The sequence below is a fragment of the Pimephales promelas genome, chromosome 18, assembly GCF_988280905.1.
Source record: "Pimephales promelas chromosome 18, fPimPro1.hap1.1, whole genome shotgun sequence".
Classification (NCBI taxonomy): Eukaryota; Metazoa; Chordata; class Actinopteri; order Cypriniformes; family Leuciscidae; genus Pimephales; species Pimephales promelas.
In genome coordinates this window covers 29,073,704-29,093,776 of record NC_142786.1, presented here as the reverse complement: position 1 = coordinate 29,093,776, position 20,073 = coordinate 29,073,704, and the positions used below count along the sequence as shown (strand labels likewise).

The 20,073-nt window shown below is 38.4% G+C and overlaps 2 protein-coding genes across 2 annotated transcripts; one reads left to right on the top strand and one right to left on the bottom strand.

Annotated features, from left to right (window-relative positions):
• Nucleotides 1-269: 269 nt before the first annotated feature.
• On the bottom strand, nt 270-5,648 carry srfbp1 (serum response factor binding protein 1). The gene is made up of 3 exons (XM_039680527.2): nt 5,509-5,648; nt 3,209-3,864; nt 270-2,079 (listed from the first exon to the last, which is right to left on the bottom strand). The coding sequence occupies exons 2-3, from the start codon at nt 3,842-3,844 to the stop codon at nt 385-387; spliced, it is 2,331 nt and encodes a 776-aa protein (XP_039536461.2). The 5' UTR covers nt 3,845-3,864; nt 5,509-5,648; the 3' UTR covers nt 270-384.
• maco1a (macoilin 1a) lies at nt 5,592-19,556 on the top strand. The gene is made up of 11 exons (XM_039680529.2): nt 5,592-5,863; nt 7,180-7,321; nt 7,474-7,600; nt 9,913-10,036; nt 11,034-11,212; nt 13,796-14,300; nt 14,390-14,548; nt 16,468-16,650; nt 16,797-16,917; nt 18,505-18,679; nt 18,772-19,556. Exons 1-11 carry the CDS (start codon nt 5,784-5,786, stop codon nt 18,972-18,974), a joined length of 1,998 nt encoding a protein of 665 aa, XP_039536463.2. The 5' UTR covers nt 5,592-5,783; the 3' UTR covers nt 18,975-19,556.
• Nucleotides 19,557-20,073: the final 517 nt, after the last annotated feature.

Here is a 20,073-nt window from a genome sequence, read left to right as displayed (position 1 = left end):
CTTAAATGGAACATTAAAATAACTACCACTACCAAAGAATAATAAATACTATAAAATACTAAATAACACTTTATTTCAAGTACTTTATTATATGTGTCCACAGTTTAAAAAAAACTAGCCTATGGAAAGACATATTGCAAGTTCTGAAATACAACAGGCAAAAGTTATCAAATAGTCCATATTTTGTACCAATGAGGACTTAATGGGAAATAAATGGGATACATCACAGGAAATTCACACTGGCTTTTTTTTCTTAAAATAGCGCTTCATTGTAAAGAAACAAATAACAATTGTGTTTTATGTCTGTGTTTTAATTCAAATTCTCACTAAATATATTAATTAACAGGAAGAATTATAATCAAAACACGAAAGCACTGACATTTCTTAATCATCATCATCATCAAATCGGATCTTTTTCCCTTGGAATGCTGTGATTTGTGCCTGCTGTTCTTTTCTTTTCCTGCTAGCCTCCCATGAGGGATGAAGGGACTGCTGGGGTTGATTTGACATGTTTCCAGGTTGATTCTGGTTCTGATACTGCTCGAATTGTGACCTTCCCCTCCCTGCCCCTGACGGTCCCGCTTGTCTTTGTCCAGCAACCTTAAAAGTCTGTCTGTTAGGTTTGAAAGCGCCATGGTCTTGGCCTTTATATTGAGATGTTTTCATCCTACTCTCAAGACCTTTCCCCTGCTTCTGGAATCGAGGAGGTATTGACCCGTCATTGTGAGACGGAGACCCATACTTTGCTTTCTGAGAGGAGACAGTGGATTTGGACAAAGTTGAGCAAAACACAGACTCAAATTTTTCAAGTTTTGCCTCATGAGGTTTACTGGTGGCCTCCTTGTCTGGTATTTGAAGCTGACTCTTTTTCTCCTCGACTTTACCTTGGTTACTTTTCCGTTTCTTGAATTTGCTCACTTTGCCCAGGAAAAAGTCGTCATCTTCACTGTCTTCAGACTGAGACGATTGCTTACGGAAACGTTCTTCTGTGCTGTCATCAAAATATTCCTTCTCTTCCTCCGACTCATCATCTGATAAATCGCTCTCTTCATCAGTCTCAGGTAGGTCTTGTTTCTTTTGTGACATTAAGGTGATCTCCATTTCTTTGTCTGCTTTATCAACGTTCTTCGGCGGAGTAGACTTTGTACTGCTCACAGTTGAAGACTTTTCAGGAGAACTTTGGACATTTGGAGCCGTGGTGGCCTCTGCATTCTGTGATTTAACTTCGACCCCTTTGGAGTTTTCTGAAGGTGTTGTGATGATCTTGGATGGTGGTAATTCTTTACTCTCAGTTGGCTCTACAACACCAGACTTATGGATCTCAGTGGAAAAACTCTTCAATGTTTCCTCTACTACTTTACTAACGTTCTTCGGCGGAGTAGACTTTGTACTGCTTACAGTTGAAGACTTTTCAGGAGAACTTTGGACATTTGGAGCCATGACTTCTATATTCTGAGAGTCAACTTGGACCCCTTTGGAGTTTTCTGAAGGTGTTGAGATGATCTTGGATGGTGGTAATTCAAAAGCATCAGGGTCTTTACTCTCAGTTGGCTCTATAAAACCAGACTTATTGATCTCAGTGGAAAAACTCGTCGATTTTTCCTCTACTACGTCACCTTTGTCGTCATCCTCTTGTTCCTTATCTTCATTTTTGGACTGCAGCATGTCCCGTCTGTCAGCGTTTCTCTGCTCAGCTTTCGCAGCTTTAGCTCTTTCTTCTTCAATGGCTTCTTTGACCTTCTGGAGCTTGTTGATGAAGCGGGAATGTGTGATGATGCGTGCGATGGCTCTGTCCAGTGGGTTTGCCTGAGGGTCCTGTAAAATCTTCTCAAGCTCAGCGTTCTCCTGAAGTGCCGTTATGGTCACCTGATCTGGTTTAAGACTCCTTAAAGCCTGGATTTCTTTCAGGATTCCAGCCACTTTCTCTTGGCTTTCCTTCTCCTCGGTTTCCTGATCCTTCTTCTTCTTCAGAGCAGCCACTTGCTCAGCCATTTTACTGATGATCAGCACCCTCGTCCTCTTCACTTCCTTCCTCATCCTGATCACCTCAATTGGGACGGCCACTGTTTCAGATGAGTCCTGTAAGAGGGATTTTATTTTCAGAATAATCGTCATGTAAAGAGTCTAAATCTTGAAGAAAAGCATGATGTTAAAAGGAATAGTTTATCTAAAAAGGAATATTCTGTCATTATTTACTCATTTTCATTCCAAACTTATAAGCTATTGTTTCAGTGGAACACAAAATTTTATTTTTCAAAGTATGTACATCAGTTTTGGGGTCACGGTTCTTTAAGCTTTACCATTTCAGTACAGTAGGGAGAATCCGTTCTAAAATTATTTATTTTAGAAAGACAGCATCTACATCTGGGGAGCGATATTTTTTTTTTTCTTAGGATGGTAGGGGAAGACTCATAAATGTTATTAACCCCAGTGACGTGTAGGTTATATATTTATATATACAGTAATGTAATGTTAAATCAACACTGTTAATAAACACACTGAAAAGCGATTATGTGTGTTGATTGATAGCATGCCAAAAATAGAAATACGAATTGGCGTGTCATACATACGCCATTTCATGAGATCAGTCTGCCATTTGAGACCATTAGGACCATTTTCTATTTGATAAATAGAAAGTTCAAAAGAACTGCATTTGAAATAGTAATCTTTTGTTACATTCTAAAAGTCATTTTTAATTTAATGAATCCTTGCTGAATAAAATAATTAATTTCTTTTTTTTTAATCTTACCCCAAACTTTTGAACCATAGTGTATCTGGCCTAAACCATTCTTTTTAAAGTTACAATACTTGTTTTAATAACAAATCAGGCTTTTTTTTTAATAAAAGATTTCATGTTTTATTATAAATAAGCAAAAATATATGTTCAGGTTTACTTTACAATTTCAAACTTTTTTGATTATTTTCTGACTTTGGGAATGTGGACATGGAAACACAAAGGAAGACATTTTGAAGAATGTTGCTACATTCTTCAAAATATATTCCTTTGTGTTCAGCAGAAGAAAGAAATTCATTCAGGTTTGGAACAACTTGAGGGTGAGTAAATGATGACAGAATTTTCATTTTTAAGTGATTTTTTCTTTTAAGTACCCTGTAGTTTTTTTTCTATAGCTAGACCAATTATTTTAACTGCACTGAATCTAATCTAAAAAAAAAATTTTTAAGAAACACCTTTTAAAATCACACTAACCTCAACTGTTAATGTTTCTTCCTTCTGGCATGGGTTGGTCTGTTCTTTTAATGTCTCCAGACTCATCTTCTGGCTCTCTTGTGAGGAACCATCGATCTCCTCTTGCTGTTCATCAGTGTTTTTGTCCCCCTTCTCCTCTGTCAGTTTCTCATTATCATCGTTTGATTTCTCTACATCAACATCCTCTGCTTGTGGCTGATCTTGCGACGTGACACTTTCTGCATTGTCTTTTCCATGTTTTACTGCTTTTCTTGCATTTATTCTCTCATCTTTGAAAGCTTTGATGGCTGCTTTTATGCTCTGAATTCTCTTGCTGAACTGTGGATGTGTGGCGATGCGGGCGGTGGCCCGCTCAGATAGGCTGGCCTCTTTGTTCCGGCACACTTTTTCAAAGCTGATGTCCTTTTGTAAGGCGGCCTTGGTGACGCTGTCAGGCACAACAACTTTCAGCTCATGGATCTCCTCCCGAAGCCTCGCCGCTCGCCTGCGGAACTTCTCCACGTCTGCCTCATTTCCTTTCTTCTTCTCCAGGGCTGAGATCTGACGGGCGAGTTTCCGGATGAGGAGCACCTTCACCCTTTTAACTTCCGGCCTCATCTTGACCACCTCATTACTGAGGTTCAGTACCGCTGGCATCTTTATGTACTTTCTGAAAGCTGGAATGAGAAAAGCAACAGGTAGTGTAAGCATACTAATGAAATGTGATTTTTGTTTTTGATATCATGAAGTTATGTGATCTCAACATTTAAATTTTAGTCGTTACTTGCTTACAGACATTAGGTCCTGTTGCATAGAAATACTACACTGTACATGACAAGTATGGAAACATTACTATTTTTTGTTTTTGAAAGAAGTCTCTTATGCTCATCAACATAAAGTCTGCATTTATTTGATCAAAAGTACAGAAAAACAATATAATAACTTAACAATATTGTTGAAATATTATTACAATTTAAAATACAATTTGTTTTCTATTTTAATATAGTTTAAAAAATAATTGATTTCTGTGATGCAAAGCTGAATTTACATCAGCCATTACTCTAGTCTTAAGTGACACATGATCATTCAGAAATCATTTTCTTGAAAATGAGATGTTGCATCTCAAGGGGCTATCCCTTAATAAATTGAATTGAACATTTTAATACGCAGATTTTGATATTCATAAGTTATTATCAATGTTGGAAACAATAGTACTGCTTAATATTTTGTTGGAACCTGTGATACCTTTCAGGATTTCACTTTTTATTATCAAATTAACACATTTTTGCTGAATAAAAGTTTTCAAATTTTATTTTTAAAAAAGAATGAAAAAATATTACTGACCCCAAACTTTTAAACAGTAGTGTATTGTTACAAAAGAATTCTATTTTAAATAAATGCTGTCCTTTTTAACTTTTTATTAATCAAAGAATCCTGAAAAAAAGTATCACAGGTTTTTAAAAAAATATTAAGCTGCATAACTCTTTCCAACATTGATAATAAATCAGCATGATTTCTGAAGGATCATGTGCCACTGAAGACTGGAGTATTGGCTGATGAAAATTCAGCTTCGTGTAAATAAATTATATTTTAAAGTATATTAAAATAGAAAACCATTCATTTAAATTGTAATAATATTTCCCAATATTACTGTTGTTGTTTTTTATCAAATAAATTCAGGCTTGGTAAGAGACTTATTTCAAAAACATAAAAAAAAATGAGACACCACTATAAATATGATTGAATTTACAAAATACAAATGTTGTATTACACATTGGTAACACTGCACTGATGTTTATGTAGATTATCTAATACATTTCCTTAAAACAAAAAGGTCTGTATAAAAAAAAGATATGCCGAGTGCATAATTAAATAAATACAAAATAATCACTTAAGTGATTTAGCATCACAACAACAAAACAGGTAAAAATCACAGAGGCAAAAAAGGTCTGTGTACGTACGTTATGTTGTAATAATAACTATTATTATTATTCAACGCAAATTCAATGTTGACATGATCAGATCCGTCAAACCAACATCATTCTGATCTAATGCTTACATGCTAAAGCTTCAACCAATCCTAAGACACATAGACCTAACTTATCAATCACTTCTAATTGCAAAACTTTTATTGAAATAGTAATTTATTCTCGCGACATGTCCCAACAAATTCTTCTTTCAAGCATGGCTGACGGCATGTGTTGGAGTGAACGAATGCCCTCAACTTAACACAAGGTTTACATTATATATGCCACCAATTTTACTTGATAATTATTATGAAAACCTTCAAATCCATAGTTTATGTCAATATTAACACTTACCTCTACAAAATAATAATTAAATTCAAGCAGAGGAGTTGACTGCTCAGGACAGCGCCATCTTGACTTGCGAACGTAGCGCATGACGTCGTTACGTCACGAGGCTTCCAGAATAAATATGGGAGGGCCTCACGCTGAGTGTTTTTATTTATTTCTTTGTGACTGAAAGAAGGAAAACACTGACATCCTCGCATTGGCGTAGCGATGCGCATCAGTATTAGGACCGTCCCGTAGTTTCCCTCGAGTGTTTGAAGTGACAGGAATCTAAAGGGTGGAGAATGAAGCGGCGCAATGCGGACTGCAGCAAACTCCGTCGCCCGTTGAAACGGAACCGAATCACCGAGGGTATTCACAGCAGGTACGGACAGGGAACCTCACGGCCACTCGACCGCACCGTAATGGCGTCTCTGAACTGTGCTTGGCTGTATGTGAGCTGTCACAGTCAGATACAGATCACAGTTCAGTGTGATCATTTAACTCCGGCCTGACTGTAGCTAGCTTAAAGACCATGATACTTCTGACTCATCTCAGTAAAGCATATGTATGGATGCTGGCTTTTGTGTTTCATCCATGGGCTTCAATCGTGCATAATTTGTAATAATAAGAATTACATTTAGTCCTGGCCATGTTATGAATGTTCTTCAGCCTGTGCAGTTCGTCTTTTATAGCCATCATCACTATGTCTTGCTGAAAGATCCAGCTTGTTTTGGATGATGGTAGCCTAGGCTGGTGATTTTTAGCTGGTTATTGGCTGGACAACCAGCTACTCCTAAAAATAAAGGTTCTTTGTTGGAACTGGTGGTTACACGAAGAACCTTTAACACTATATATTTAACGATATATAGTGTTAAACGATATATATATATATATATATATATATATATATCCTATATTTTATTTTTAAGAACTGAAAAGTTCTTTTGGGAACCGAAATATGTCAATATGTCATTTAGGGTGGCTCTTTGAAAACCCCTTTTGGAATTTCTTTTCTTTTTCTTTTTTAAGGAATATGTCATGTGTTAAAAAAAAATTCCAACAAAAAAAAGCCACATTATTGTAACGTTTTTGACACCCCCACCTACATATATATGACACCTATATATATATATATATATATATATATATATATATATGTGTGTGTGTGTGTGTGTGTGTGTGTGTGTGCGCGCGCGCGCGCGTGTGTGTGTGTGTCAGGTGAATGTTATGAAGGAATCTTATACGAACTGATTGTTGACTGTTTTCCTTCAAGAAAGATGTGTAAGATTAAAGTTGATCCTGCAAGTTTTGGTTTATTCAACTTTCACATGACACTGTGTTGACTGAAACTTTATATCTGCTGTCCATCTGAAATGAGTTTATATAAACATACATTACCAAGATATACTCTGCCAAGACCTCATTTTGGCTGTGTATATTTTAATAGTTTTAACATGTGGGATATTCCCACAGTTTGAAAAAACTCTGAAAATGACCAGAAAAAAAATGTCATAGAAATGTAATGTGTAAAAAGTCATGCAAATGTCTACAGTGAATGTAAAATGCTTATAAAGTAATAATGGCATCTGTATAAGTAATTGAAATTCATTTTATAGAAAGGGTTTGCCTAAGACATGAACTTTAATGGGTTTTTTTTTTTTTATTATTTATTGTTATGAATTTCTCTTGATCTGGCAGTACCTTTCTATACCTGAAGTTCCTGGTCGTTTGGGCGCTGGTTCTGCTGGCTGATTTCGTGCTGGAGTTCAGGTTCGAGTATCTGTGGCCTTTCTGGCTCTTCATCAGGAGTGTTTATGATTCCTTTAGATATCAGGGATTGGTGAGTATTTGAATTCCCAGCGTTGTGTAATTGAGCAACTAATGGATCATTGTCTTCTTGGTCCTTGTTAAACCAATATTGATGTCTTTGAGTGACATGTTCTACACTGATTAAATCAATTATCTCTACTCTTTTCTTCTCTTATCCCACAGGCGTTCTCTGTGTTTTTTGTGTTTGTTGCATTCACGTCAGACATCATCTGCCTCCTGTTCATCCCCAAGCAATGGCTGTTCTTTGCTGCCAGCACGTATGTCTGGGTACAGTACGTCTGGCATACAGGTAAGTCAACATTGCTCAAGCCCTGTCAGACTTTCTATGAGTATCTTTTAAGGAGTGAGAGCACTGATACATTAGAGCTGATTGAATGTTAGAGATTGCTGGGAATCTATTGATTGGATGGGGATGGTGCATGGCAAGTGTTTGCGAAAGAGATGCTCCATCATGCAACTGAAAGTTGCAAGCTTTGCCATTGGCATCCATTGACTAATACAAACTGCAAACATGTGGATCCAGTTGTGCTTCCAGAAACCCAATAATTCCACATTCCTATCTGATATACTCCATAAGAGGTTTTTCTAGCATGTAAGTGCCCAAAAGCCTTTGTCACTTATCATTCAGTGGCATAATTCAGGATCATTCTGTTAAATTTTACACAACTGTTCACTTTCCTGGCAGTTACTAGAGGAGATGTTGAAAGGGCTTTTCTTATGCAAACGATACCATTTTGACCTCTCTGGACTGTCATTCATCTTGAATATGTTTGATGATTGCATAAAAGAAAACGGACCAACAGGCCTTTTTTCTCTAAAAAGTTTGGGGTTGGTACGATTTATTATTTATTTATTATTTATTTTGTTGAAAGAAGTCTCTTAATGCTCATCAAGGAAAATATCTGTAAAATATCTGTACAATTAGACAGTTGTTAGGACATGCTAAATAACAATAATCTAAATGTATTCTATTTTAATTTATTTTAAAATATATATTTTTTCCTATGGACCTAAAGGATTATTAGGAACACCTGTTCAATTTCTCATTGATACAATTATCTAATCAACCAATCACATGTCAGTTGCTTCAATGCATTTGTGGCCCTGGTCAAAACAATCCCCTGAACTCCAATCTGAATGTCAGAATGGGAAAGAAAGGTGATTTAAGCAATTTTGAGCGTGGCATGGTTGTTGGTGCCAGATAGGCCGGTCTTGAGTATTTTACAATCTGCTCAGTTACTGGGATTTTCACGCACAACCATTTCTAAGGTTTACGAATAATGGTGTGAAAAGGGAAAAACATCCAGTATGCGGCAGTCCTGTGGGCTTGTTGATGCTAGAGGTCAGAGGCATTTGCATAGCAGCATAGCATTTGTGAAACCACAACACACACAACCTTTAGGCGGTACCACTCATCTCCACTACAAATAGGAAAAAGAGGCTACAATTTACAATAGCTCACCAAAATTGGACAGTTGAAGACTGGAAAAATGTTGCCTGGTCTGATGAGTCTTGATTTCTGTTGAGTCATTCAGATGGTAGAGTCAGAATTTGGCGTAAACAGAATGAGAACATGGATCCATCATGCCTTGTTACCACTGCAGGCTGCTGCTGGTGGTGGTGTAATGGTGTGGGGGATGTTTTCTTAGCACACTTTAGACCCCTTAGTGCCATTTGGGAATCGTTTAAATGCCACGCCCTACCTGAGCATTGTTTCTGACCATGTCCATCAATTTATGGCCACCATGTACCCATCCTCTGATGGCTACTTCCAGCAGGATAATGCACCATGTCACAAAGCTTGTATCATTTCAAATTGGTTTCTTGAACATGACAATGAGTTGACTGTACTAAAATGGCCCCCACAGTCACCAGATCTCAACCCAATAGAGCATCTTTGGGATGTGGTGGAACGGGAGCTTCGTGCCCTGGATGTGCATCCCACAAATCTCCATCAACTGCAAGATGTTGTCCTATCAATATGGGCCAACATTTCTAAAGAATGCTTTCAGCACCTTGTTGAATCAATGCCACATAGGCAGTTCTGAAGGCAAAAGGGGGTCAAACAGTATAAGTATGGTGTTCCTCCTCAGTAATCCTTTAGGTGAGTGTACTTTGCTCTTGAATTTTAACTCTGAGTTTCAACTGCAGAGATGTTTGATTGTTCCTATCATTATATGTCCTTTTCTTGGTTCGATTCATTGATACCTCAGGAGAGAGGAGGAAAAGAATTGCTGACGCTGAGTGATTGTTCCTTGAAAACCGTTTCAATATGCCTTGAGCTGTGTCACTGATTGCTCCTGCTGACACATGACTTGCAGCGTGTTTCAACAAGAGAGGGTGCTTTCAGCATGCTGGGGTTTTGTTTGCAGCCTAGAGCTTGTTTTGTGAAACCTGTGAAGTTATTGATCTGCCACACAATCAGTTACCTTTTGTTTAACCTCACTGATGACCCTAAAGGTCACTAATGGCCTGTAAGTCATTATATTTTGAATAATTATGCATTCCTATATATGTCATAAGAATGTCATAACTATTAGCGTAAGCTAAAGATCAAATGTCAACTGTTATACATAGTTTTTCTATTTTATTCCTTTACAGAGCGAGGCGTTTGTCTACCCACTGTCTCTCTCTGGATTCTTTTCGTCTACATCGAAGCAGCCATCCGATTCAAGGATTTAAAACATTTTCATGTAGACCTTTGCCGTCCATTTGCAGCTCACTGGTAAGATTTGTTTGCATAATTTCCTTCATGTCGTTCCTAACCAATATGACTTGCTTTCAGTTATGGAACATTAGAGGTGAAATTATGAAGTATGTTCACGCTGCTCTTTCCAATAAAACAAACACAAAACAGCATGATCTTTCTTCACAACATGTATTTCACAGTTTGTATTTCAAAGGTGTCCTATTATAGTTATATATATATATATATATAAAACATAATAGGACACCTTTATATATGTATACACACAACTTTCTTCATTGTGTAATGTTGCTTTTGGAGCATGAAAAAGGTCTGCAAAGTTATAAAGCACAAAGTCCACTCTGTAAGCATCTGAAATTTTAGTCTTGAGTGTTCTCCCAGCCTCAGGAATGTACACATCACAATTTTCCTCATTTAAATAATTCCCGCTCAAGGTATATGCAAAAAAAAAATTGGTTGAGTTGCGTTAGTAGTGTGTTGAAATTAGTTGTTATGTTGATTATGGCGTGACATTTCCAAACTTTTATCAAAGTTGTTGACCAATCACAACATACTGCTCTAGCCAATCAGAGCACACTGCGCTTTTTGATCAGAACTAAACCGTGTTACAGACTGGGAAGAGGTGCTGCAGTGAAAAATATTTTTTGAAAAGTTTTTTTATTTTTTTTATACATTTAAGCATTAATATGGATACTAATATACCACAAAAACAATATCAAGACTTTAAAGAGAACCTATTATGCCCTATTTTCAAATGTGAAAATATGAAAGATCACGCAAAGTTTCACCATTTTTTAAAAATTATTAAACATGTAGTAAATAGCTGATTTAACTGTACTACTTATAGCACAGCAGTCAGTTTTATATTTGTAAACACACTGATGGCGTCTCCATAGCAGCATATGGGAGTGTTGCCATTATCTGAAGGTGTCTGATGTTGAGTCATCACTAGTTGCACCAATCCTTTTTTTTTTTCTATATTCTTTAACATGTTGTTCTAACCCTTTCGTTACAGCATTGGCTATCCGGTGGTGACGCTGGGCTTCGGCTTCAAGAGTTACGTGAGCTATAAGATGCGTCTGCGGAAGCAAAAGGAGGTGCAGAAGGAAAATGAGTTCTACATGCAGCTCCTACAGCAGGCCCTGCCGCCAGAACAACAGATGATTCAGAGACAGGAGCGAGAGACAGATGAGGGTAAGATCACCATTTGGCCATTATGATAATACAATATGTTTTTATAATTTATAAAACTGACACAAAGACAATATGGGTTAGTCAAAAATCATCAAGGCATTGTTGTCACAACCATGATCTTATTACCATGTGATTGATGACCAGTCACATTCAAAAGTTTGAGGCCAGTCAGACTTCATGAATTCAGAAATCAAGTGTTTCTTAGTCTTTTGACATGTAAAGGACCCAATATGGCGGCGAAGTTCTTTGTTTAGGGGTAAAATGAAGTTTGAAATGCGTAACCAGCGATATACTGTTATCAAAACATCAGTAACAAAAAAAAATTGAGAAACCGCAAGATTTTTTTAATAAACCATTAGAAAAGCATCCGATCGTAACACCATGGGTATGCTTGCATGAGCTCTGCAATTCACCACTCTAGCGAAGTCACATCACATTTATTTATATAGCACTTTATACAATAGATTGCTTTAACATCAATTAGCTTTTACTGTATTAAAGATGAAAAACAGTCTCATCAGAAATACAACTTCATTTTCTACTATAAAGCAGCTCTCTAATGTGTTCATGTTTTCACTCGCGGGTCAGTATTTATACTATAGTGCTGCAGTCAAACTGTGAATAGTTGTGATTTGCTGTTCTTTCCTTTACTTCGACGTGTATTTGGTTAATGCAGTGGATTCCCGTTTACGAAAGAAAGCACGTAGAGAACGCTGCTTTTGTTATTAGTTTGATCTAAGCCATTTGTTGTCATCCTGAATCTTCTGTTTTGTAAGACTACTACACTTTTCATTTTATTTTTTATTTCGTATTTTAAAGGTGCCATGTGTCAAAAAAAATCAAATCATACTCTGTATTCCGTACCAGATGGGGGCAGTATTCCTCCAGAAAGTGAGTTGTGCCGCGGCCCTTCAAACAACACGAGCGAGCGCTGTTTTTCTCGCTCTCCCTCGCGCATATTAACTAAATAAATTGACACGATAGTAAAAGGTTGGAAGACCGCAGTTTCACGTGGAGCTTTTGGAGATTTTTAGAGATTAGAGACTCAATGAACAACATCTTAACACTAAATTATAATACTATTCTTAACACCTTTTAACTATTATATGAAACCATACAATAAACTTTAAATGTTTTACATTTGTTTTACCAAGTTGAAACCAGTTATCATAAAAATGGATATTTTGCATTTTTATTACACAATGTTTGGTAACTGTCAAAAATATGTTCAAAGTCCTAGTTGATATCACGCTGAGACTGAAAGGGACAAGTTTAGTGTACTCCATGCTGTGTGCTTTGGATGTACACCACACTAGTGTTGTCAAAAAACTCGGTACTTCGGTACCAAGTCGGTACTAAAAAAAAAAATGTTACGGTACCAGCTTTTCTAGGTACCGAGTACCAGGTTAATCCAGTTCTAGACGCGCTGTCTGAAACTTGCACAGTCCTCTTTATAACGCTGATATGACTCTCTCTCTCTGAATCCACTTGTTGAAACGAAAGGAGGAAAGAGCCACATATGGAAATATTTTGGATTAGGCTAATGTCACGTTGCCATAAGAGGCCGATTACATGCAAATTCGCAATTTCAAATATAGGCGCGATTCAAGCGCGCTCATAATAAAAACTCGTTGGCGTTGCATAGCAACGACAGACGCCGCGTGAGAGCAAGCGCTTTTGGAAAGAATAAGCACGCGCAAAAATATAAATTAAAAAACACGCGCGACATGTGAACGGCCTCTAAAGTGCTTTCGGGGTAGTTTTACGAGTACATGAGCACAGTAGTATCCACCCGACACCAGAGTACTACTGGTATTAGTATTGCCATTTAATGTCAATGCCAGTTCTAGGCGTATTCTTGCCTTTATAACTCAGCAGGTTTAAAAAGCCTTTTTAAAATTAAATATGAATGCAGTTTTAGATGAAATAAAAGGACAGTCAAGTCAAATAAAACATGTTTTATGGTAATGCTACAAAGATACCATTCATCAACATTACTTAGTTATCAACACATTGAGTGAACAATATATTTTTACAACATGAATTCATGTTTGAAAATGTTATTTATTACAAACACCTGATTGTTCATGTTTGTTCACTTAATTCATTGTGCATTAAATAAATAATGGATTAAAACTTTACAAACAACTTTAAAAATGTGTTAGTGTATACTATTGTTTATTTTAGGTCATTTTATCCAATCTTTTTCTAAAGTGTTTATAATACAAATGTACAGTTTCCATACTTGTAACCGTGATAAACACTTAAATATATGTAAATTTAAACTAAGCTTTGGTACCGAAATTGGTACCGAGAACCGTGAATTTTTACTGGTATTGGTACCGAATACTGAAATTTTGGTACCGTGACAACACTACACCACACATTTTCCCTAAGGTTCTATGCTCGCAGATCATTTTCATAGTGCGTGCATACATAGTGCAAAAATAAAATCAGTCATATGGTGGTACGACACAACTATTCATTTGCATGATGCTTTCCAATTTATATTTTTCATTTGAAGTCATAGCAGTAAGACAGCATTGCTTAGTATCCTTAATCTCTCTTTAATTCATTTGGCAGCCAATTCAAAAGCCACATCTGAAGCAGATTCTGCGTTAGTGGCTCAGAACGGCATTCCTAATACCAAGAAACTGCCCATCTCTCTACCAGAACTGGAGTACAAGGAGAAGGGCAAAGATGGGGGGAAAGACAAAAAACAGCAGCAGCACAGCATAGGAATAAACAACAACATCTTACAGACTGTGGATGCTAAACTACAGGACATTGAGTATATGGAGAACCACCTAAACACTAAGAGACTCAACAATGAGCTCGGCAGCAGCGCAGAGAACCTGTTCCTAAAAGAGGAGGTAGGCGGTGGAGGAGGAGGCTCTGCCCCCTCTAAACATTACAAAAACTCCTCCCCCCGTAGCCACAACTCCACCAATGGCAGCGTACCATCCTCCTCAACCAGCAGGAGTGAAAAGAAACAGAAGTGTACGGGAAAGAACCTGGCACCTCACAGAGATCTGATGGAGAACTGTATACCCAACAACCAGCTCAGTAAGCCAGATGCATTAGTGCGGTAAGACTCCTCACGTAGCAGCTACTGTGGTCCGATTGAGCCATTGGAGTGTGTTTGGTCTGTTTATTGACTTTTTCTCTGTTTTTCAGGCTTGAGCAGGACATAAAGAAGTTGAAGGCTGACCTGCAGGCGAGCAGACAGGTGGAGCAAGACCTGCGCAGTCAGATCAGCTCTCTGAGCAGTGCCGAGAGAAGCATGCGCTCTGAGCTGGGGCAGCTCCGCCAGGAAAACGAGTTACTGCAAAACAAGTGAGAAATTATTTACTAATCTATGCCAATACAAATTTTAAACCCTGTCTCAAATGGTACCCTAAACACTCGTGGTCTTCCTACGAGTTTGTTGGGTAACGCTGCTTTTACTGTCAGGTGGAAGTCAGTGCAGGCTCAGCAAAAGTGCCCATCGAGGGTGCATATCGACTGCAAAGCTTGCAAGCCTAAAATAACAAATGGGACTAGACTGTAAGTGCATATGAAGTGTACCATTTGGGACAGGTCCAAACTTTGATTACCTGGACCACTAGTAGAGCTTATACTGCGTTCACGTGCTATGGAAAGTAGGATATTTTCCACTTGTTAACTGGTATTTACCAGTGTGTTGCGTTCAAGTGCTTTTGTTGTCGTAATGTGGTAAAAAGACGGAGATCCAGACCTGTTATTTAGCTAAAACTATTTTAGATTGCTTAAGTCAAGTCAAGTCACATTTATTTATATAGCGCTTTTCACAATACAGATTGTATCAAAGCAGTGATAACATGAAAGTAGTACAACACAGCAGAGTTGTAGTACTCGAGACTCGGACTCGTCTCGGACTCGGTCTCGAGACCATATTTTAATGGTCTTGGTCTTGTCATGGACTCGTGTCCATTTGGACTCGGAATTGACTCGTACTCGAACATTTTTTTTTTTAGGACTCGGAATTATTCCCGAGTCCACTCGAGTTCAATTAAAAATATTTTTCATGATTATTAATGTATGTTAATAAAATATTTCTTTAAATTGATTGACACGCCCAGTGATTGGTGATTTTCTAGTGCGCAACTGCGCATGACAAATTGTAATAAAATTACTTTTAACACCACCTACTATGTGGCCTTTTTACCCTAAACTGATCATATTTTTTAAAGTCTAAGTAAATTCAGTAAATAAAAAAAAAGGATTTTTTTAAGTAAATAAAAGTAAATTAGGTAATCAACCCTCACTGGTCTCGGACTCGACTCGGACTCGACTCTCTCTGGTCTCGGTGTCGACTCGGACTCGAGTGAGGTGGTCTTGACTACAACACTGCAACACAGATCAATAATATTGTTAAATATTAAATACTAAATAACCCCGACTAAGCAAGCCAAAAGCAAGGCGACAGTGGCAAGGAACCAAAACTCCATCAGATTGGATGGAGAAAAAAAACTTGGGAGAACCCAGGCTCAGTCGGGGGCCAGTTCTCCTCTGGCTTATGTTCATATTGTTTATATATAAATATTGTTTATATATAAAACGGCGCCATAACATATCGCCGGCGTTAAGTCGTCTCTTCACTTAAGTCATCTGCAACAGCAAGAAAATGATTTATAACTCGAATGGTAAATAATATGCTATATATTTTCTAGATCATGAATAGTATATATTTTTACCATTCACGACTCTTGCGGTGCTCTCCGCCATTTTGAAAAGTTCAAAGGTTATCTCATCTCGGCAGCTCCATCAAAATATTCTATGAGTTGCCCAGTGGAAAATACCACATTTTCCACGTCGGCTTTTGGTATTACCATAATTACCATAGCACATGAACGCAGCATCAGATCGGGCCCAAAAAATCAAACCTGACCCTACCCGAGCTTGTGCACGTTGTGTCCGAACGTAATTATGAGCCCAAGCCCGATTTAAACCCGACCATTTTTTAATACTTGGGTCGTTATAACTGACGTTCTCAACTTTCTCTGTTACTTTCTCCCGCCTGCAATGTTTATGGCTTGTCCTGCCCCTGCCCGTAAAAGCTCGCAAATAGACTTGTCTGTACCTCCAAATACTAGTGCGCATCCTTTAATAATTCCTAAAAAGCTGACTCGTAGCTGAATCTGTTATTATTAAGCTGACTGCACAATGAATCTTTCATAAAATTCACACTTTGTTATAATTTGTGCCAGTGTTGATTATGTGCTTCTTTGTCTTAGGCTTCATAACGCTGTGCAGGCCAAGCAAAAGGACAAGCAAATGATTGTGCAGCTTGAGAAGCGACTCAAGGCAGAACAGGAAGCGCGAGCCGCAGTGGAAAAGCAGCTTGCAGAAGAGAAGAAAAGAAAGAAGATGGAAGAGGCTACAGCTGCACGTGCTGTCGCTCTGGCAGCTGCCTCCAGGTGAGACATGAATAACTCGCCCAAAAATATTGTTCCATCCCCGTATACTTTTTAATACTTTCTGTGGAAAATTGGTGCATGGTGTGCTTTTGTGTCTTTTGTTATGTCGTTGTACTGGTGGGCTTCACTTTCGCTTCCATTCACAGAGGGGAATGCACAGACTCGCTGAGGAGTCACATACGTGAACTGGAGTCAGAATGCAAGAAGCTCACGCATGACATGAAGCTAAAGGAGGAACTCATCAGAGAGCTAGAGCTCAAAGCGCAAGTAAGCCAGAACCTCTGCTGACGTGGTGCTTTCCAAGAGCAATATTATTTATATATACACTCACCTGAAGGATTATTAGGAGCACCTGTTTAATTTCTCATTAATGCAATTATCTAATCAACCAATCACATGGCAGTTGCTCCAATGCATTTAGGGGTGTGGCCCTGGTCAAAACAATCCCCTGAACTCCAATCTGAATGTCAGAATGGGAAAAAAGGTGATTTAAGCAATTTTGAGTGTGGCATGGTTGTTGGTGCCAGACGGGCCGGTCTGAGTATTTCACAATCTGCTCAGTTACTGGGATTTTCACGCTCAACCATTTCTAGGGTTTACAAAGAATGGTGTGAAAAGGGAAAAACATCCAGTATGCGGCAGTCCTGTGGGCTTGTTGATGCTAGAGGTCAGAGGAGAATGGGCCGACTGATTCAATAGAAGAGCAACTTTGACTGAAATAACCACTCGTTACAACCGAGGTATGCAGCAAAGCATTTGTGAAGCCACAACACGCACAACCTTGAGGCGAATGGGCTACAACAGCAGAAGACCCCACCGGGTACCACTCATCTCCACTACAAATAGGAAAAAGAGGCGACAATTTGCAAGAGCTCACCAAAATTGGACAGTTGAAGAATGGAAAAATGTTGCCTGGTCTGATGATTCTCGATTTCTGTTGAGACATTCAGATGGTAGAGTCAGAATTTGGTGTAACCAGAATGAGAACATGGATCCATCATGCCTTGTTACCACTGTGCAGGCTGGTGGTGGTGGTGTAATGGTGTGGGGGATGTTTTCTTGGCATACTTTAGGTCCCTTAGTGCCAATTGGGCATCGTTTAACTATCGTTTATGCCATGGCCTACCTGAGCATTGTTTCTGACCATGTCCATCCCTTTATGGCCACCATGTACCCATCCTCTGATGGCTACTTCCAGCAGGATAATGCACCATGTCACAAAGCTTGAATCATTTCAAATTGGTTTCTTGAAAATGACAATGAGTTGACTGTACTAAAATGGCCCCCACAGTCACCAGATCTCAACCCAATAGAGCATCTTTGGGATGTGGTGGAAGGGGAGCTTCGTGTCCTGGATGTGCATCCCACAAATCTCCATCAACTGCAAGATGTTGTCCTATCAATATGGGCCAACATTTCTAAAGAATGCTTTCAGCACCTTGTTGAATCAATGCCACATAGGCAGTTCTGAAGGCGAGAGGGGGATAAACACAGTATTAGTATGGTGTTCCTAATAATCCTTTAGGTGAGTGTGTGTGTGTGTGTGTATATATATGTATGTTAATCTGTGATTGTCCAAGAAAGTTCAATATGTTTAGCCTGTGGACTTTTTTTTTTTTTTCCAGATTTTACTGTAAATGTTTGATCTGATTTGATCTGATTCATGGGATAGAATGTTTGGTCTGATTCCTAGGATAAAACGTTTGGTCTGACTTGGACTAATTTCTGGGACACAATGTTTCACGCAGCAATTATGGATGTTAAATAAGTTGTATTATATTGACAGTTTCAGATCTTGTCTACAACTAAAAAGTACCTTCATATGCTTGCACGTCTCTTCGTGTCTCTGTGCAGGAGCTGCGTAAATATAAGGAGAGCGAAAAGGACACGGAGGTTCTGATGTCAGCACTGTCGGCCATGCAGGACAAGACCCAGCATTTAGAGAACAGTCTGAGTGCTGAGACCAGAATAAAACTGGATCTCTTCTCAGCACTCGGAGATGCCAAGCGACAGCTAGAGATTGCTCAGGGTTTGCCCTTTTCATGTCCTAATAGAACTCTATATCGGCTATATTTCTGCCTGCGCTCTCACTAACATATAGTCTTTTCACCCTGCTCGCAGGTCAGATATTGCAGAAGGATCAGGAGATAAAAGAGTTGAAGCAGAAGATCGCAGAGGTTATGGCAGTCATGCCCAGCATCAACTACTCGGCAGAGACCAACAACATGACCCCTGTGACCCCACATTACTCCTCCAAGTTCATGGACACCAGTCCTTCCAGCTTGGACCCCAATGCCTCTGTCTACCAGCCGCTCAAGAAGTGAATGTTCACACGTCGTCCACTTCGCTCCTTGATTTGTCTAAAAGTTCAGTATGCAAACCAGTGGGATGGGGTTGTATTTTTGTTTGATTTACCCCTCTTGTTAGTATGTTATTGCTAATATAAGTGGAGGATTAGAAGGGAAAAAAGATGGATGTCACATTAACAAGAACTGCCCTCCTGGTGTTAAAAGTTATTTTTGAAGCTCTTTCACCCATGTTCTTTTCTTGGTAACGGCACTTCAGCCTATTATGGTTCTTTTGTCATCCGATTTTCCATTTTGTGAGGTCTTAATGAAGACCTTTCATGATTTTATTAGTACCACCTCATCTTTGTGTTGAATCTGAACCATTTTATGTGCCAGAAATGGTGGCATGACTTATTTTACTTCCCTGGTGTAAGCGTACATATTTAAGTTCTTTGAATGTAAAAAGAAAAGGGAAAAATATACTGAGATGAGGCACAAGTGTTCGTGATGGAAAACATGTCGTGTTTGTTGCAATGGAGTGATTAAGAATGCATTTGTTTAATTATGACCATAGTATTGTACATCTGTTTTCAGGGTGGTAAAAATCATTTCATTACAGATGTTGGATCTGAATTTGTTATATTTTTTTTCCAGTTTTCAGTTTCTCCCAATGCTGTTTTCTAAGATGTCGAAGACACGAAAAAAGAAAAACCCACGTGTTTAAAAAGGGACTGATCTTCACATTGTGTTTGTGGACAAAAATGCTGCATAAATATTTGGGAATGTTGTCGTATTTTGCGGTCAATGCAAGTCCTTTTATTACCGGACGAAATTGAAATAGAGTTTAGTTCAAACCAGTTAAAAAACTGGACATATGATGTCTTGTTTGCCAGTTGTTATGTTACACAGTGCCTTGAAATATCTTGTTTAATATATTCTCACACACTTCCCATGCCATGTTCAGCTAGAATCCATCTGATTGGTCGGTATGACCTGTTATTCCCAAGTGTGGCATTTAAAACCGCAAGCCCACTTTAATCCACTATTATCAGTGTTCCGTTATTTCTGATGTCTCTAATTTGCATTAACATGTTCATTGCATTTTATAATATTTGCTGAATGGTTTGATTTTGGT

Coding starts and splice junctions, on each gene's coding strand:
- maco1a (XM_039680529.2), top strand. CDS start 5,784: ATGAAGCGGCGCAATGCGGACTGCAGCAAACTCCGTCGCCCGTTGAAA. Junction 14,549..16,467: donor AACGAGTTACTGCAAAACAA/GTGAGAAATTAT, acceptor TCTTTGTCTTAG/GCTTCATAACGCTGTGCAGG. Junction 18,680..18,771: donor ACAGCTAGAGATTGCTCAGG/GTTTGCCCTTTT, acceptor CCCTGCTCGCAG/GTCAGATATTGCAGAAGGAT.
- srfbp1 (XM_039680527.2), bottom strand. CDS start 3,844: ATGCCAGCGGTACTGAACCTCAGTAATGAGGTGGTCAAGATGAGGCCG. Junction 2,080..3,208: donor AAGAAACATTAACAGTTGAG/GTTAGTGTGATT, acceptor TCCCTCTTACAG/GACTCATCTGAAACAGTGGC.